The 18567-nt window shown below is 50.8% G+C and overlaps 1 protein-coding gene across 1 annotated transcript; it reads left to right on the top strand.

The window, feature by feature from the left end:
* Positions 1-3829: 3829 nt before the first annotated feature.
* Positions 3830-15836, top strand: LOC100944697. The gene is made up of 4 exons (XM_003802606.2): positions 3830-3911; positions 5536-5700; positions 13120-13251; positions 15607-15836. The coding sequence occupies exons 1-4, from the start codon at positions 3830-3832 to the stop codon at positions 15741-15743; spliced, it is 516 nt and encodes a 171-aa protein (XP_003802654.1). The 3' UTR covers positions 15744-15836.
* Positions 15837-18567: the final 2731 nt, after the last annotated feature.

Here is an 18567-nt window from a genome sequence, read left to right as displayed (position 1 = left end):
AAAAAAAAAAAAAAAGACTCAAGGCATGCTGTCCCCCAGGAGAGGTTGTCCCCTGTCCTCTTTCATAGGGCAACTCTACCAGCATAAGGTCTTGGGTTTCTCAAATCTGAAATTATTTATACCTTGGTTGGAGGAAAGAAGAGGAGCAGCTCGCAGGGGTGACCGCCAGAGGGCGCCAGACACCGCAGGGCAGTCCTGGGAGCTTGTGGACGGAGGTGTCTCCTGGAACCTGGGAAGACTCTCAGGTTGCCAGGTGTCTAGAATGGAGGTGATGTGCATTCTGCCTACTCTAGGGTCCCTTTAACATCTCCTGAATCCCTGTCCTTCTAGACTCTTTTCCCCCTCAGGCCCCCTCCCTTCGAAAAGTGGCCAGAATGGGCCATAGAAACTCCATGCATGGCTGGGGGCTAGTCATACCTCGTGGGTCCAGAGCCAGAAGACCTGGGTAGCTCCAGTCCTCAGCCCACAGAGACGGGCTCCAGCCCTTACGCATCAGTGTACCATAACTATGCTCAGAATCCCAGGCCCACTTACTGAACTCATGCTCTGCTTCAGGTAACCCCATCACTCCTCTTCTTACCTTTGGTTGCTTCCCATTTCCTTTAGAATAAAATCCAAGCTCCTTACTGTGGCCTTTAAGGCCCTGCTTGGTGGTGCAGCCCCCTTCTTCCCCTCATCTAGCTCCTCCTTTGCTCATTACATTCTGGCCAAGATGGCTTCTCTTCTGTTTCTTTGGATACTCACCGTGTTTTCCTGCTTCTGGGTCTCTGCACAGGCCTTTCTATCTGAAACTGGACTATAAGCCCTGTAAGGGAAGGAACTATGTCTAATTTTGTTTAGTTCCATATGCATTTAGCATAACACACAATAAATGTCACCTGTAGTAAATCTTAATAAATAAGTTTTGAATAAATGTGCCTGGGGCTTTGCTATTAACTGATAAAGTCTCTCTCCTTTTTTCGTTTTTCAATGTATTTCATGTTTTTTTGTTTGTTTGTTTGTTTTGAGACAGAGCCTCAAGCTGTCACCCTGGGTAGAGTGCTGTGGCATCACAGCTCACAGCAACCTCCAACTCCTGGGCTCAGGTGAGTCTCCTGCCTTCACCTCCCAAGTAGATGGTACCACAGGCGCCTGCCACAACGCCCGGCTATTTTTTTGGTTGCAGCCATCATTGTTGTTTGGTGGGCCCGGGCTGAATTTGAACCCACCACCTTAGGTGTATGTGGCTGGCACCTTAGCCGTTTGAGCCACAGGTGCCAAGCCTTGTTTTTTTTTGTTGTTGTTGTTTAGCAGGCCTGGGCCAGGTTCAAATCCACCAGCCCCAGAACATTTGGCAACCCACCAGTCCTGAAGAATGTGGCCAGCACCCTAACCACTGAGCTACTGGCGACTAGCCTTTTTTTTTCTTTTGCGATGGAGTCTCACTCTGTTGCCCTGGGTAGTGTGTCATGGTGTCATCATAGTTCACAGCAACCTGAAACTCTTGGGCTCAAGCAATTCTCTTGTCTTAACCTTCCAAGTAACTTGGACTATAGGCCTTGCACATGCCCAGCTAGTTTTTCTATTTTTAGTAGAGATGAGGTCTTGCTCTTGCTAAGGCTGGTCTCAAACTCCTGAGCTGAAGCAAGCCATCTTCTTTGACTTCCTAGAGTGCTAGGATTACAGGTGTGAGCCACCACGGGTCCAGCTGATTCAGTCTTTAACATAGTCAGGTAAGGTAAGAAATGTGCAGTAGGGGCTCGGTGCCTGTGGCTCAAGCGGCTAAGGTGCCAGCCACATACACCTGAGCTGGCAGGTTCAAATCCAGCCCAGTCCATCAAACAACAATGACAGCTGCAACCAAAAAATAGCTGGGTGTTGTGGTGGGTGCCTGTAGTCCTAGCTACTTGGGAGGGAGAGGCAGGAGATTCGCTTGAGCCCAGGAGTTGGAGGTTGCTGTGAGCTGTGATGCCACAGCACTCTACCCAGGGGGACAGCTTGAGGCTCTGTCTCAAAAAAAAGAAAGAAAGAAAAGAAACGTGGAGTAGGAACTATCATTCGCTCCCTTTCATAGAAAAGAAAACAAGAGCTCAGAGAACAGGCTACTTTTTGAAAGTCACACAGTTAAGATTGAAGCTCCAGAGGGGGACTTTTTCACCTCTCACTGTTCAAAGGCCTACAGATGGGGGGCGGGATTGATGGCACCCCCAGGCCAGCTCCTAGGCTGGATACTTGAAGTAGGCTATTCTGGCGTAGTAGGCTTTGGGCCTGGGCTGAATGGTCAGGAAGACCTGAGTCTGCAGAGCCCGGAAGAGAGCTCTGAATAAATGCAAGGGGCAGGGCAGATCCCACTCCTGGGACTAACCAGGCGCTGTCAGCTTAGGGTCTCCACTGGCAGGACCCCCATGGGTGGGGAAATTGACTTGGCAGTCGCTCTGCAGTCCCTCCCCCCAAGCTGTGGGCCCAGGCTCCCCCAGGGACGCGAGCTGGGCGATCCACGCCTGGCCCAAGCAAGATGTTCCCACGCGGGGGAGGCCCTGGGAAAGACGGTGGGGCGGGCCAAAAGGCGGGCGCCCGCGCTCAGGTCCCTCCGCAGCCACTTCTCAGTTATTCCCTTGGCAGACTGGGTCGCGCTCCTTCCGCCGCCGCTGCGAGGTGAGTGGGTGGGTAGGTGAGTGAACCCCGCTGCCCCAGCTTGGTCTTGATGCAGCTTGGTCTCCCACCTTTCTGGCAGGGTCAGACCCCTGTGGCTCCTTCAGTAGAGGGTTGGGGCGCTTCTGGCAGGGCAAAGTTGAGGACTTCTGGGGAGATATTCTGTCGGCATATGGGGAGCCTTCCCTTTCCCTCTAAATGAGTATTCTCTCCCTCTCCTGCTACTGCAGCCTCTCTCTCACACTTATCTCTGATGGGGAGCCCCTCTTTCCCAGACGTGTGGGACGCCGCCTCCGCTTATCATATAGGCTGTGCCTCCTCCATCCTTGTAGTTATTGGGTGCCCTTCTCTGTCCCTAGATGTAGGGCCTTGTTCTCTCTCCAAAAGTGGGGTGCTTGCTTCTCTCCCCAGATGTGTCATCCTCTCCCTCCTTATGACCCAGTTAAGCCGCTGTCCTCTAAAGCCCCTCCCCACCTCCCATGGATTCCAAACCCTGAGCCTTCCCTGGGGGGTGTGAGGTCGGCCTCAGCCTATTCCCCTCCCCCACCAGCCCAGCCCTGCAGCCTGCAGGCTCTGGGGCACGTAGGCAGCCAATTAGGGGGGAAGGGGTGGGGGCCAGGCCGTCTGTCTGTGCAGAGAACTCTGCAGATGGCCCTGCAGGGAAGAAGCTTTCAGATCGGCCACCTCCCAACCTGGACTCCCACCCAGTTTCTGCAGGGGCACAAACCACTGAAGGGGTTACCCAACCTGGCCAGGCTGACCTGTAGCTGGCACCAGAACCCCCAGCCTCAAACTGGGGAACTCTACCACAAGAGTTCAGACTCTGGGTGGTGCCTGTGGCTCAAAAGAATAGGGCGCTGGGCCCATTTGCTGGAGGTGGCGGGTTCAAACCCAGCCCTGGCCAAAAACTGCAAAAAAAAGAGTTCAGAATTTACCACAAAAGTTAGGCCTCCTCCTCCTTCTCAGATGGTGAACTGAGGTCCTAAGAGGGGGGCTCCAAATGTTCAGGACCCCTATCTAAGACCTCCATGGGGATATCAGACAAAGTTAGAGGGGTCAGGGGCATGAGGGTGACCTTGAAGCCTTGAGCTCCCCACTGCCATCATGACAGTGAAAGAGGGATTCTCAGGTTGGGCACTGAGGTTTGGGGACAGAAGGCCATGTGGGAACAGAAGTCATCTATACTATCTCTCCCCAGATGCTCTCCAGAGCTGCCTGGAGCTTGGCCCTGAGGAGAGGAGGACTTGGAACTCTAGGGATACACAGCTTAGGAGGTTCTGGTAAGACTTGGACCCATCGGCGCCTATAGCTCAACCGGCTAAGGCGCCAGACACGTACACCTAAGGTGGCGGGTTCGAATCCCCAGCCCGGACCCGCCAAACAACAATGACGGCTGCAACCAAAAAATAGCCGGGCGTTGTGGTGGGCGCCTGTGGTCCCAGCTACTTGGGAGGTGGAGGCAAGAGACTCGCTTGAACCCAGGAGTTGGAGGTTGCTATGAGCTGTAATGCCACGGCACTCTACCCAGGGGGACAGCTTGAGGCTCTATCTCAAAAAAAAAAAAAAAAGACTTGGACCCATCCCTCCCAAAAGAACTCTGGGAGTCGGGGCAAGGGTCCTGCCTATGGGCTGCTGCACTCCCTGGGCTCACTCCCACACCACTTCCCACAACTCCACTCCTTGGTCCTGGGCCAAGTTCCTCCAGGAAATGAAGCCCACAGGGTGAGCAGACAGCAGTCCCCTCCATTCCAACCTTTCTTAGAGCTGGAGCCCCCCAAACCTTAGGCCCCTAGGCTATGCCTTTATATCTGGAGGTGAAGGATGCTGACAGAACCTTGGACCCCGAATCCTTCTTTCCAGACCTTAGTATCAGTGCTAGTCAGAAGAAAGAGACTTAAGCAGGAGAGTCTTCAGCCAGATCGCAGAAAGGCCTTCCTGACATTTAAAGATAAAATTTATTGAGCCCTTACTGTGTACCCCAAGCTGTGATAAAAATTTAATAACAGATTAACACATTTAGACTTTACAATAAGCAGGAAAGGTAGATGCCAGGTTGTTCATTTCTCAGATGAAATAGATTAAGTCCCAGAGATCTAGATATTAGAAGAGCCAGGTCTCCCTGCCCAAGGCCATTTCAGCAGCATGGTGTAAGTATACAGCAGAAACTTTATTGAGGCCGTCCTTAGTGCCCCACCTTGTTCTGGGCACCTGGGATACACATAGGAGCCCTTGGGGGCTTAGCCATCAGGAAAAGCTTCCAGGAAGGGAAGCCAGTAGTAAAACTGACTGACATCTAATAATCAGCATGATTTATTGAGCATTTTCTGTGAGCCAAGCATTGCGAGAAGCTTTTTCAGTGTATTCTCTTGAAGAGTGTGAGGTAGGTTTCCTTACCACTCTCAACTCCCACACAAGGATATGGAGGTACAGAAAGATAAAAGGGGCTTGTTACAACTGAGTTGAGGTGGAACTGGGGTTCAAACCCATCTGACTCCAAAGCTGTGCCCTTGGAGGCGGAGTGATTTACCGTTTGCAGGCAGGAATGTGATGGCAGTTTACCACATTGCCTCTGCCTGATTTGACCTCTTCACCTCAGATCTTCCCAGAGAACATGGGATCTGAAGCTAGAGGTGCTGAATTATGGCCCTGGCCCTGCTTTTTCTTGTTCTGTGAATTCCACCAGGTTACTTAGCTGCTCAGTTTCTTTGTCTGTAAAATGGAGATAACTATGTCACCTGGGTCAGATGTTGTGGCATAAATGAGTCAACTCACCTGAAGGCTTTAGAATGCCCCTAGCACAAGTAAGCAAGCGCTCAGTAAACACAGCCCTGCTTATTGATATTAGGGTTAGAGTTAGGGTGTCCCAGAGCAGCCTGGATTCAGGTCCCTCCCTTGTGCCTGCAGCCCCCAGTGACCGGAAGATGCCCCCCTATACCAACTACTTTGCCCAGCGCTCCTACCCCATGCCGGACGAGCCCTTCTGCACGGAGCTCAATGCTGAGCAGCGAGCGCTGAAGGAGAAGGAGAAGGGCAGCTGGACTCTGCTGAGCGACGCTGAGAAGGTGGCCTGTAGGTCTCAGGATGGGGATGGCTGGGAAGAGTGGGCTGGGGGCAGTGCCTTTGAGTGAGAAGGCCTGTCAGGGAACAGAGGGCAGGGAGAAGCCCTAAAGACTGCCAGACCCCATCACCCCAGTACTGAATGAACACCTGGGGTGTGAAGTTCATTCATTGGTTCATTGTTTTATTCACCCATCTATTTGTACCTAGCCTGACGCTAGGCAATGCTGGGGACACGAGGTGAATCGGCAGGGTGGTTCCTGCCCTCATGGTGCTTCTCCAGTCCAGTGTTGGAAACTGACACAGACCCCACTAATTATAATACAGAGCATGTGCCAAGGCTGAGGCATGTTCAAGGGGTTGTGGGATAGAATCATCTCCGGTAGGAGGGCATGTTCCAGCTGTCCTTGAAGGATGAAGGGGAGGGTGCTGCCAGGTAGTGGGAAGAGCATGGAGAAGGGGGTCAGAGCAGGAAAGTGTGGTGGTTCCTAGTATCACCGAGTGATGGGGGGATGGGACAGTGAGAGGCAGGCGTGCCAGGTAGGGAAGAGTGGTCTGACTCTGGGAGGTGGAGGGATGCATAGCCCCATGGCACAACCACCAGATTGTTCCTTTGATATTCGGAGACCCATTTTCATTCCAAAATTAGGGGAACTCAACCTGATCTCTAGTATTTCGGAGGACTCCTAACGGGGAAAGGCTCATGCTTCTCACATTCATTCATTCATTCAACATCATATTAAGCACCTACTACAATGCCAGGCACTGGGAATATGGCTGTGAGCAAGCTGGGCTCTGTCCTTGCCCTGTGAACTCACATTTCCAGCGCTCTCTCCCTCAGCTCTTTTCCTTTCTGTCTCTCTTTGTCTCTCTCTCACACATACACACCCACCCCTTGGCTTCTGTCTCTTCATCCATTTCAGAAATGGACATTGTCTTTTCCTTTTTTCTCCTAATGTTACATGCACAAAACAAGATGGTAATAACCACAAACCCTAATGTTTACTGCACACTTACCAGGCAGCAGGCACCGCTGTGGAGGTGAGTACTCTCACTAGCTCACTGTTGAGGAAACTGAGGCTCAGGAAGGCACAGTCACTTGTGATGGTTGCACAGCTAGAGAGTGGTGAGGCAGGACTGGTGCCAGGCTCCATGTGGCTGCTATACCACATGCTCTTGGTGAGTTACAGGATGGCATTGGGGCCTTGACCTTGCACTGCCGATTTGGCTTCCCACTCTCCCCCACCCTCAGTGGAAATTCAAACTACTTCCTATGGTTGATATAGCATCTCAACCCAAACCGCCCACCCGCCTGTGTTGATAAAATCTGAGACAGTTCCTCTCCCTAAGGAATTCTGCTGCCAGCTTTGCTTTTCCTTTAGTTACTTATTTTCATATTTATTTAATAAACTGAGAAAGGATTACACACAGATGGCAACATTTTAAAAACTGTATATAAAAAAAAACCGTCTGTAATTCTAGCACGTGGGAGGCCGAGACAGGTGGATTGCCTGAGCTCACAAGTTCGAGACTAGCCTGAGTCAGAGCAAGACCTCGTCTCTGAAAAATAGTTGGGCATTGTGGCGGGTACCCATAGTCCCAGCTACTTGGGAGGCTGAGGCAAGAGAATTGCTTGAGCTGAAGAGTTAGAGGTTGCTGTGAGCTGTGACACCACAGCACTTTACCAAGGGTGACAAAGTAAGACTGTGTCTCAAAAAAAAAAAGGAAAAGTCCCCTTGTGATCAGTTTTTTTTTTGTGTGTGTGTGTGAGATCAGGTTCTTGTCTGTTTCTCCAGACAGAATCTGCCAGATCTGAGCAAGCAGAAACAGTTCCTCACCTTCCCTCTCAGCTCACCCTTCCTTCTGCACTTTGCTTTTTCACTTGATGATACTCTTGGTCCAAGAGCTAAAGTGTTGCCATGGGGCAGTTATGCCAGGCCCAGCCTGCCCACCACTTGACAACTGAGCTAGACCCTATTTCCGTAAGTCTCCGTTTGTGGGGCTCTAGCCCAGATGGTTTGAGAGGCAGTCCCCTCTGTTCACTGTGTGGATGACAGGGACCAGAGGCAGGAGGACTGATGAGGCGGCCTGGACCAGGGCAGTAGCCAAGTAGGTGAGGCAATGTTAGAGTGTTTTGTTTTTTTTTCGTAGAGACAGAGTTTCATTTAGCCCTCGGTAGGGTGCTGTGGCATCACAGCTCACAGCAACCTCCAACTCCTGGGCTTAGGCGATTCTCCTGCCTCAGCCTCCCAAGTAGCTGGGCCTAGAGGTGCCCGCCATAATACCTGGCTATTTTTTGTTGCAGTTTGGTGGGGACCAGGTTTGAACCTGCCATCCTCGGTATATGGGCCAGCGCGCCCTACCCATTGAGCCACAGGCACCGCCCTAGAGTATTTTGTTGTTGTTGTTGTTGAGACAAAGTTCTACCCTATGCCCTGTGCAGAGTGCAATGGCGTCATAGCTCACTGCAACCTCAGACTCAGGCTGTGGGCATCCTGCTGCCTCAGCTTCCAAAGCTGCTGGGATTACAGGCTCTTGCCATAGTACCTGGCTGGGTTTTAATTTTTTTCATGAGTTAGGTCTCACTCTTACTCAGACGAGCCTCTTAACTCCTGAGCTCAAGCAATCCTCCTCCCTCAGCCTCCCACAGTGCTGGGATTACAGGCGTGAGCCACTGCGTCTGGCATGTTAGAGTATTAATAATAACATCAGCTACATCTGTTCAGTGCTCGCTGGGTGCCAGGAACCATGCGAACCACATGACCTGCACGACCCTACTTCATCTCACATCAGCCCTAGTTGGTCATCATTGCCCCATTTCACAGATGAGGAAACAGAGACTCAACTGAGATGACTGGCCCAAGGGCTCAGAACCCAGCAGGGGTGGAGCCAGGGCTCATGCCTAGGGCTGTCAAATTCCAGAGCACACAGGATTTGGTAGGTCATTCTCAGGTGGGCCTGAGGAGCTCTAACTGGTAGAAAGACTGATGATCCTGCCTTGAGGGGGGAATAGGTGACAGATGAGGCCGTTCACACAGGCTTCCTGGAGCAGATAGAGTGGGGCCCCGTCTTGAAGGGAAGGATGAAAGGGCAGGGCAGGGAATGTCCCCCAGGACAACATTTCCAGGATCCCTGTGGATCTGCAGAGTTTATTTTTTTATTTTTTATTATTTTTTAGAGACAGAGTCTCACTTTATTGCCCTCAGTAGAGGCTGTAACCTCACAGCTCACAGCAACCTCCAACTCCTGGGTTTAGGCGATTCTCTTGCCTCAGCCTCCCGACAGGCACCCACTATAATGCCCAGGTATTTTTTCTTTTTTTGCAGTTTTTGGCCGGGGCTGGGTTTTTTTTTTTTTTTTTTTTTTTTTTTAGACAGAGCCTCAAGCTGTCGCTCTGGGCAGAGTGCTGTGGCATCACAGCTCACAGCAACCCCCAACTCCTGGGCTCAAGTGAGTCTCCTGCCTTTGCCTCCCAAGTAGCTGGGACCACAAGTGCCCGCCACAACGCCCGGCTATTTTTTGGTTGCAGCCATCATTGTTGTTTGGCGGGCCTGGGCTGGATTTGAACCTGCCGCCTTAGGCGTGTGTGCCTGGCACCTTAGCCACTTGAGCCACAGGTGCCGAGCCCCAGGGCTGGGTTTGAACCCATCACCTGCAGCATATGTGGCCAGAGTCTTACTCTTTTGAGGCACAAGTGCCACCCCTGGCTACTTTTTGTTGTTGTTGCAGTTTGATTGGGGCTGGGTTCGAACCTGCCAGCCTTGGTATGTGGGACTGGCGCCCTACCCACTGAGCCACAGGCACCACCTGAGACCCCTGTCTCTAAAAATAGCTGGGCTTAGTGGTGGGCACCTGTAGTCCCAGCTACTTGGGAGGCTGAGCAAGAGAATTGCTTAAGCCCAGGTGTTCAAGGTTGCTGTGAGCTATGATGGCACAGCACTCTACCAAGGGGTGACAAAGTAAGATTCTGTCTCCAAGAAAAAATTAGGCGGCTTGGCGCCTGTGGCTCAAGTGGCTAAGGCGCCAGCCACATACACCTAAGGTGGCTGGTTCGAATCCAGCCCGGGCCCGCCAAACAACAATGACGGCTGCAACCAAAAAATGGCCAGGCGTTGTGGCGGGTGCCTGTGGTCCCAGCTACTTGGGAGGCAGAGGCAGGAGAGTCACTTGAGCCCAGGAGTTGGAGGTTGCTATGAGCTGTGATGCCATGGCCCTCTACCCAGGGGGAAAGCTTGAGACTCTGTCTCAAAAAAAAAAAAAAAATTAGGCTTGGCGCCCGTAGCACAGTGATTATGGCGCCAGCCACATACACTGAGTGTGGTGGGTTCCAACCCGGCCCAGGTCAGCTAAACAACTGCAACAAAAAAAAAGAGCCAGGTGTTGTAGCGGGTGTCTGTAGTCCCAGTACTTGGGAGGCTGAGGCAAGAGAATCGTTTAAGCCCAAGAGTTTGAGATTGTTGTGAGCTGCGATGCAACAGGACTCTACCAAGGGCAATATAGTGAGACTGCGTCTCAAAAAAAAGAAAATAAGGGCAGTGCTGGTGGCTCAAAGGAGAAGGGTGCTGGCCCCATATGCCGGAGGTGGCGGGTTCAAACCCAGCCCCGACCAAAAACTGCAAAAAAAGAAAATAATAGTAATTAGGTGGGCAGATCGGGTGAGGTAGCTCATGCCTATAATCCCAGCACTTGGGAGGCCAAGAGGAGTGGATTGCCTGAGCTCACAGGTTCAAGACCGGCCTGAGCAAGCATGAGACTCCGTCTTAGAAAAATAACCAGGCATTGTGGCGGGCACCTGTAGTCCCAGCTACTCAGGAGGCTGAGGCAAGAGAATCATTTCAGCCCAAGAGTTAGAGGTTGCTGTAGTCCCAGCTATTTGAGAGGCTGAGGCAAGAGAATCACTGAAACCCAAGAGTTTGAGGTTGCTGTGAGCTGTGATGCCATGACATTCTACCAAGGGTGACATAGTGAGACTCTATCTCAAAAAAAAAAAAAAAAAAAAAAGAAGAAGAAGAAGAAGAAGAAGAAGAAGAAGAAGAAAGAAAGATGTTCCTATTACCCCTATCAACTCCGGGAATTCCAAGGGTTTCAGAAGCTTTTGTGCCAGGAACTGGGGGCAGAGATCAAATATATACTATGTATTTCTTTTTTTCCTTTTGTTTTTTTTTTTTGAGACAGAGTCTCACTTTGTCCACCTCGGTAGAATGCTGTGGCATCACAGCTCACAGCAATCTCAAACTCTTAGGCTTAAATGATTCTCTTGCCTTGGCCTCCCAATTAGCTGGAACTACAGGTGCCTGCCACAATGCCTAGCTTTTTTTTTTTTTTTTTTGCAGTTTTTGGCTGGGTCTGGGTTTGAACCCACTACCTCTGGCATATGGGGCCAGCACCCTACTCCTTTTGAGCCACAGGCACTGCCCAATGCCTGGCTATTTTTTTCGTTGTAGTTGTCATTGTTTGGCAGGCCTAGGCTGGGTTCAAACCTGCCAGCTCTGGTGTACGTGGCTGGTGCCTTAGCTGCTGAGCTATAGGCGCCAAGCCAATATACTATGTATTTCTTATTATGTCACCTGCAGTTCACTAAGAAAACACCCCCAAACATCAGCTTCATTTCTATCCCTTCCTTGCACTTCCCCACCTCTGTGCCTTTCCAAGAGCAGACCCCCTTACCCTGGCATGCCTCTTGCCATGAAGTCTGATTTCTTTGGAGGGTGTAACCCTGTCTGATTTCTCTGGGAATCTCCAGCAGGATTTTTATTTACTTATTCATTCTTTTTTTTTTTTTTTTTTGAGACAAAGCCTCAAGCTGTTCCCCCTGGGTAGAGTGCCATGGTATCACAGCTCACAGCAACCTCCAACTCTTGAGCTCAAGCCAGTCTCCTGCCTCAGCCTCCCAAGTAGCTGGGACCACAGGCTCCCGCCATAATGCTTGGCTATTTTTTGGTTGCAGCTGGCATTCTTATTTGGCAGGCCTGGGCTGGATTCGAACCCACCACCTTAGGTGTATGTGGCTGGTGCCTTAGCCACTTGAGCCACAGGTGCCGAGCCCACTTATTTATTCTTTTGTTGTTGTTTAGCAAGCCTGGGCCAGGTTTGAGCCCACCAGCCCTGGAGCATGTGGCCAGCACCCTAACCAGTGAGCTACGGGCTCCCAGCCTCACTTATTCATTCTAGAAATAATGATTAAGGGCCTTCTTTGAGCCAACCACTGTTCTAGTGGCTGGGAACGTAACATGAACGATGTAACAATGAACTGAAGCTTACAGTCCAAAGGAAAGATAAGCAATAAATAAGATAATAAATAAAAATATTATCAATTCTTTGCCTAAAATCAACTCCCAAGTTCCAGACTCCTCACTGAGGCTGCCCAAGTCCTGTGTGATCTGACTCCAGCTGACAGTTCATTTGCTTCACTCTTGTTTTGTTTTGAGACAGTCTTGCTCTGTTGCCCTGGGTAGAGTGCCATAGCATCATACCTCACCTTGAGCTTGAGCAACCATAAGCTCCTGGGCTTGAGCAACCCTCTTGCCTCAGCCTCCCAGCAGTTGGGACTATAAGCACCTACCACAACGTCTGGCTAGTTTTTCTATTTTTATAGAGATGAGGTCCTGCTCTTGCTCAGGCTGGTCTCTAATTCCTGAGCTCAGGCGATCCACTTGCCTTGGCCTCCCAGAGTGTTTGAATTATAGGTGACCGCCACTGTGCCTGGCCTCTACACTCTGTGTTTTTTACCCATTCCATTGCAGCCACACTGGCCTTCATGTCACCCCTTTCTTATTCCTTCCTGCCTCAGGGCCTTTGCACTGACTTCTACTTTTCCCTGACTTTCCCCCTTGGATTTTTCAAGTCTCAGTTCCAATGTCACCTCCTCTGGGAGACCTTCTCTGGCCACCCTAACTGGGTGAAGCATTTGCCATCATCTCCCCCACTAAGCTCCACAGGGCAAGAATTTTCATCTGGCTCATTCACTGCCATGTCACTAGTTCTTGGCTATGCTTTGTATACAGAACATGCTCAATAAGAATTTGCTGAATGGGCTCGGCGCCTGTGGCTCAAGTGGCTAAGGCGCCAGCCATGTACACCCAAGGTGGCGGGTTTGAATCCAGCCCAGCCTGCCAAACAACAATGACGGTTGCAACCAAAAAATGGCTGGGCGATGTGGCGGGCGCCTGTGGTCCCAGCTACTTGGGAGGCTGAGGCAGGAGACTCGCTTGAGCCCAGGAGTGGGAGGTTGCTGTGAGCTGAGATGCCACGGCACTCTACCCAGGGGGACAGCTTGAGGCTCCTGTCTCAAAAAAAAAAGAAAAGAATTTGCTGAATGAACAGCATCTGGTGCAGAGATCGGAGGCCAGGAAACCTTGTAGCCAAGAGTTGGCCCAAGGTCTTTGGAATGGATGCACCTGAGGCCCATTCCCCACCCCTGCCTGCCTTCAGTGTACCGGCTCCAGTTCCATGAGACCTTTGCAGAGATGAACCGTCGCTCCAACGAGTGGAAAACCGTGATGGGCTGTGTCTTCTTCTTCCTTGGATTTGCAGCTCTGCTGATTTGGTGGCAGAGGGTTTACAGTGAGTGGCAACCCCTCACCTGGCTGTAGCCTTGGCCCACGCCCTGTGGCCATAGCCACTACTCATGTTGTCAGGGGAACCATGCTGGTACTCATCTGCAGACTTTTGAAAAGCCCCCACAGAGGTGTAGGCTGACAGGCAGAGCATGGTTGCCTGGGTTTGAATGTAGGGAGTCTACATCTCTGGGCCTCAGTTTCCTTATTTGCAAAATGGAAATAATTTATATCCACGTATGAGGGTTCCTGTGAAGATTTAATCAGAAAGGGCTGTAGGTCGGTGCTTGGTACATAGTCCTGAATGGTGTAGTTACTGATTGCTGTGTATTAACTGTGTATTTTTCAGTTAGAGTCCCCAACATATAAGAGTTTAAACATGATACAGGTTTATTACTTTCACTCATAAAGGCCACAGAAGTAACAGTTAGACAGTTCTGGTGACTCCACAGTGCAGGCTCCTTCTGTCTTGCTGCTCTTCTATCCTGACACCCAGGAGCTGCTCTAGCTCCTGCCATCAAGCCTACATTAGGCCAGGGCGAAAGGGGAAGGGAAGACGCACTCCCCTTTAAGGCCCAGAAGTTGCTTGTGTTTTCTGCTCAGATCCTATGGGCTAGAGAAGATCACAGGACCATGTCTAGCTACAAGGGAAGCTGGGAAATGTAGTCAAATACCCAGCAGAACCTGGTTTACTTCACAAGTTCTCAAAATGTTGTCCCTGGGCCAGGAGGACTACCTGGGAACTTGCAAGAGATTCACATTCTCAGCTCCTTCTGGATCTACTGAGTCAAACACTCTGAGGAGGTGGAGCCCAGCAATTTTTTTTTTTTTTTATTAAAGACAGAGTTTCACTTTATCGCCCTCAGTAGAGTGCTGTGCTATCACTGCTCACAGAAACCCCCAACTCCTGGGCTTAGGCGATTCTCTTGCCTCAGCCTCCTGAGTAGCTGGGACTACAGGTGCCCGCCACAATGCCCAGCTATTTTTTTTTGTTGCAGTTTGGCTGGTGCCGGGTTTGAACCCACCACCCTTGGTATATGGGGCCAGTGCCCTACCAACTGAGCCACAGGTTGCCCGAGCCCAGCAATTTTCATTTTAATGCCTTCAGGGTGATTCTGATGCCACTCAGGTTTGAGAACCACTGTCTAGAGGAAGGGGAGAGGATGTTGAGAAAGAGCTGGCAGTCTCTGCTTCGGCTGACTTTCCCTTTCGTGGCCTCACCTTGTTTCTTCTGTAGAGAGTGACAGGAGTTCCTACCTTGTATGAGGGAGAAATAGGAGTCTTTGAAAAAGACTAGTCTAGCCCAGGGCTTGGCATTCAAACTAGGTATTCATAAAGGTTGTTCCCTTCCTGACCACACTCTGGGATGGAAAGTAGCAGGGATGGAGGTCAGACAGCAAATCAGCTCCAGGAGCAGGGGGACCAGGAGGTAAGATATGAGTGATGCTGGGAGCTCCAGCCCCCAGAGCTCCCTGACCACACTTCAAGGCCCCTAAAATGCCTTCATGAGTGCTTCAGCCTTTGGATTAAGTATTCCCCCTGCAGCTGAATTTCTAAGTGAATGTTCCCTACCTACCATCTACCCTGACCTGCTTAGGAAGTAAAAGAAATTATTTCATCCTGGGCCCTTCCCAGGGAATGGAAGCAAATTCAATAACTATAATTACAGTGCATAGCAGGTAACCTCATGGTGTTTATTCTCTCTCTCTCTCTCTTTTTTTTTTTTTTTTTTTGAGACAGAGTCTCAATCTGTCTGTTGCCCTGGGTAGGGTGCCATGACATCATTATAGCTCAGAGCAACCTCCAACTCTTGGGTTTGAGCAATCCTTTTGCCTCAGCCTCCCAAGTAGCTGGGACCACAGGCGCATACCACAACGCCTGGCTATTTTTTGGTTGCAGCCATCATTGTTGTCTGGCAGGCCTGGGCTGGATTCAAACCCACTACCTTGGGTGTACATGGCTGGTGCCTTAGCCACTTGAGCCACAGGCACCAAACCTCTGCTTTTGATAGGTAAGGAAACTGAGGCTATGAGAGGTGACATGACTTGTTCAAGGTCACATAGCAAGGGATTGTGGAGCTGGGGATTGGATCCAGGTGGTCTTTAAATCAGTGCTTCTCTGCCCATTGGTAGAGGAGGAGACTGAGGCTCAGAGTGAGGAAAGATCTTGGCCCAGTTCATACAGTGAGTCTGGGGCAAACCTGGGATCCCAGAGATCCCAGCAGTAATGCTTTTAGGAGAGCATCTGGAAGGGGGCTGGACAGGGTGGAAGGAGCTCCTCAGTGCAGGGCACCCAACCTTGTGGCTGGAGACCCTAGCAGGGTCCTCAACCACCCCTGTCCCGCCTTGTGCCCTCCCTGCAGTGTTTCCTGAAAAGCCCATTACCCTGACGGATGAATGGAAGGCCCAGCAGCTCCAGCGCATCCTGGACATGAAGGCCAATCCCGTGCAAGGTCTGGCCTCCCGGTGGGACTATGAGAAGAAGCAGTGGAAGAAGTGACTCCACCTCCCCAGCTGTCTCCCTGCAGCTCTACCCCGGTGGCGGTGGCGCCTCCCTTCCTTTCCCCTCCCCCCTAATAAACCTGATCTGTTCTTATCTGCCTTTAACCTCCAGTTCAGATTTTACCTGGCACATAAAATTAGCCATTGTCATAGATGGAGGATAAGAACAATTCGCCTTCTGGGGCTCAGGATCCAGCTAGTCAGGAAGGGCTTTCTGGAGAGCCAGGGCAAGGGCTGAGCCTCAGGTGAGAAGAGGAAAGGTGGAGGGAGCGGCTTGAGCAAAGGCAAGGACTTGCCTTTCTGGAGTCAATTAACTATTGAGCACCTACTGTGTTCCAGGTACTGATCCATAATTCAGGCCCTGGGGATGCTGCAGTGAACAAGACAGACAAAACCCTTGGTCTCATAGAGGAGACATTTTTCTTTTTTTTTTTCTTTTTTTGAGACAGGAGCCTCAAGCTATCCCCCTAGATAAGAGTGCCCTGGCATCTCAGCTCACAGCAACCTCCAACTCCTGGGCTCAAGTCTCTTGCCTCCACCTCCCAAGTAGCTGGGACCACAGGTGCCCACCACAACGCCCGGCTATTTTTTGGTTGGAGCTGTCATTGTTGTTTGGCGGGCCCAGGCTGGATTCGAACCTGCCACCTTGGGTGTACATGGCTGGCGCCTTAGCCACTTGAGCCACAGGCGCCGAGCTGAGGAGACATTTTTCTAGGGAGGGAAATAGAAAGATGAATAAATGTTAATAACCATAGGTGAGGTGGTGATACGTGCTGTGGAGAACAAACAAAACAAAGCAGGGTAAAGGGACAGGATAAGGGGGGCTGGCGGGGTGCTAGGTGAAGGCCTTTTGAGGAGATGGTACTGCAGAGGAGGTCTGGGTGGGATAAGGGAACAAGCCCTGTACCAAAGACATAACAGCGAGTACAAAGACACTGAGGTGGGATTTTAGTTTGTGTGTTTGTGGAACTGCAGGGAGGTCACAGGGACGGCTGGGGTGGAATGACCCTGCAGGAGAGGAGACCGGGGACATGTGTGTTGGGGAACAGAATTGCCTCTGGGGTGGAGGCAATGTATAGGGTCTTGTGGGATTTTATTCTAAGTGTCTGAAGAAGCTGTGCCAGTTTGGATCCTCTGAGAAGCAAATTCCAAGAAGGAATTATCCAGGCTGGGCGAGGTGGCTCATGCCTATAATCCTAGCACTCTGGGAGGCCAAGATGTGTAGATTGCTGGAGGTCAAGAGTTCGAGACCAGCCTGAGCCAGAGCAAGACCCAAAGAGTAAAGTCATTGAGTTTGGGGATAAATTGCTAGTTACAACAATTAGTACAACATCTAATTTTTCTATTTTTAGTAGAAAGGGTCTCTCTTCCTTAGGCTGGTCTTGAACTTCTGAGCTCAAAAGACTCTCCAACCTTGGCTTTCTAGCATGCTAGGATTACAGGTGTGAGGCATCATGCTCACCCAGAAATTAATTTTCTTTTCTTTTTTTTTTTTTGAGGCGGAGCCTCAAGCTGTCCCCCTGGGTAGAGTCCTATGACATCACAGCTCACAGCAACCTCCAACTCCTGGGCTGAAGCCAGTCTCCTGCCTCTGCCTCCCAAGTAGCTGGGACCACAGGTGCCCACCTTAACACCCAGCTATTTTTTGGTTGCAGCCATCATTGTTGTTTGGTGGGCCCAGGCTGGATTCGAACCCGCCATCTTAGGTATATGTGGCTGGCGCCTTAGCCACTTGAGCCACAGGCGCCGACCCTTTCTTTTCTTTTTTTGACAGAATCTCACTATGTCGCTCTCAGTAGGTGCCAAGGGGCCACAGCTCACACCAACCTCAAACTCTTGGGCTTAAGTGATTCTCTTGCCTCCCAAGTTGCTGGGACTACAGGCATCAGCCACAATGCCTGGCTATTTTTTGTTGCACTTATCATTGTTGTTTAGCTGGCCCGGGCTGGGTTTGAACCCACCAACTTTGGTATATGTGGCTGGCGCTGTAACCACTATGCTATGGGCGCTGAGCTGAGAAATTAGCTTTTGGGGGGGGGCAGAATTTTATTATGTCGCCCTCGGTAGAGTACTATTACGTCATAGCTCACAGCAACCTCCAACTCTTAGGCTTAAGCAATTCTCTTGCCTCAGCCTCCCAAGTACCTGGGACTGTGGGTGCCTGCCACAACGCCTGCCTATTTTTTGTTGCAGATGTCATTATTGTTTAGCTGGCCTGGGCTGGGTTTGAACCCGCCACCCATGTTGTATGTGGCTGGCGCTGTAACCACTGTGCTACAGGTGCCGCTGAGCCTGAAATTAATTTTCTTTTTTTTTTTGAGACAGAGCCTCAAGCTGTTTTCCTGGGTAGAGTGCTGTGGCATCACAGCTCACAGCAACCTCCAACTCCTGGGCTCAAGTGAGTCTCTTGCCTTAGCCTCCCAAGTAGCTGGGACCACGGGCGCCCACCACAACGCCCAGCTATTTTTTGGTTGCAGCCATCATTGTTATTTTGGCGGGCTCCGGCTGGGTTTGAACCCGCCATCTCAGGTGTATGTGGCTGGCGCCTTAGCCACTTGAGCCACAGGCACCGAGCCCTGAAATTAATTTTCTTATAGGACTAAAGGCTAGAATTCCCAGGTGAAGGTGTCAGCAAGGTTGGTTTCTCCCAAAGTGTCTTCTCAGTAACTTGCAGATGAAGCCTTCTCTCTGTTTCCTCACATGGAGGCTTTCCTCTGTGTGGGAGCATCCCTGGGGTCTCTTACTGTGCCAAAATTTTCTTTTCACACCAAATTAGATGAGGAATTCCTTTTAACTTAATCACATCTTTTTTTTTTTTTTTT

This window comes from Otolemur garnettii, unplaced genomic scaffold, assembly GCF_000181295.1.
Source record: "Otolemur garnettii isolate 467f Iridium unplaced genomic scaffold, OtoGar3 scaffold00251, whole genome shotgun sequence".
Classification (NCBI taxonomy): domain Eukaryota; kingdom Metazoa; phylum Chordata; class Mammalia; order Primates; family Galagidae; genus Otolemur; species Otolemur garnettii.
This window is presented reverse-complemented; position numbering and strand designations above follow the sequence as displayed.

Bases quoted from the DNA above. Each gene is read 5' to 3' on its own strand.
- LOC100944697 (XM_003802606.2), top strand. From the start codon at position 3,830: ATGCTCTCCAGAGCTGCCTGGAGCTTGGCCCTGAGGAGAGGAGGACTT. The intron at 5,701-13,119 runs GTAGGTCTCAGG...GCCTGCCTTCAG, and splicing joins CGACGCTGAGAAGGTGGCCT to TGTACCGGCTCCAGTTCCAT. The intron at 13,252-15,606 runs GTGAGTGGCAAC...CCCTCCCTGCAG, and splicing joins TTGGTGGCAGAGGGTTTACA to TGTTTCCTGAAAAGCCCATT.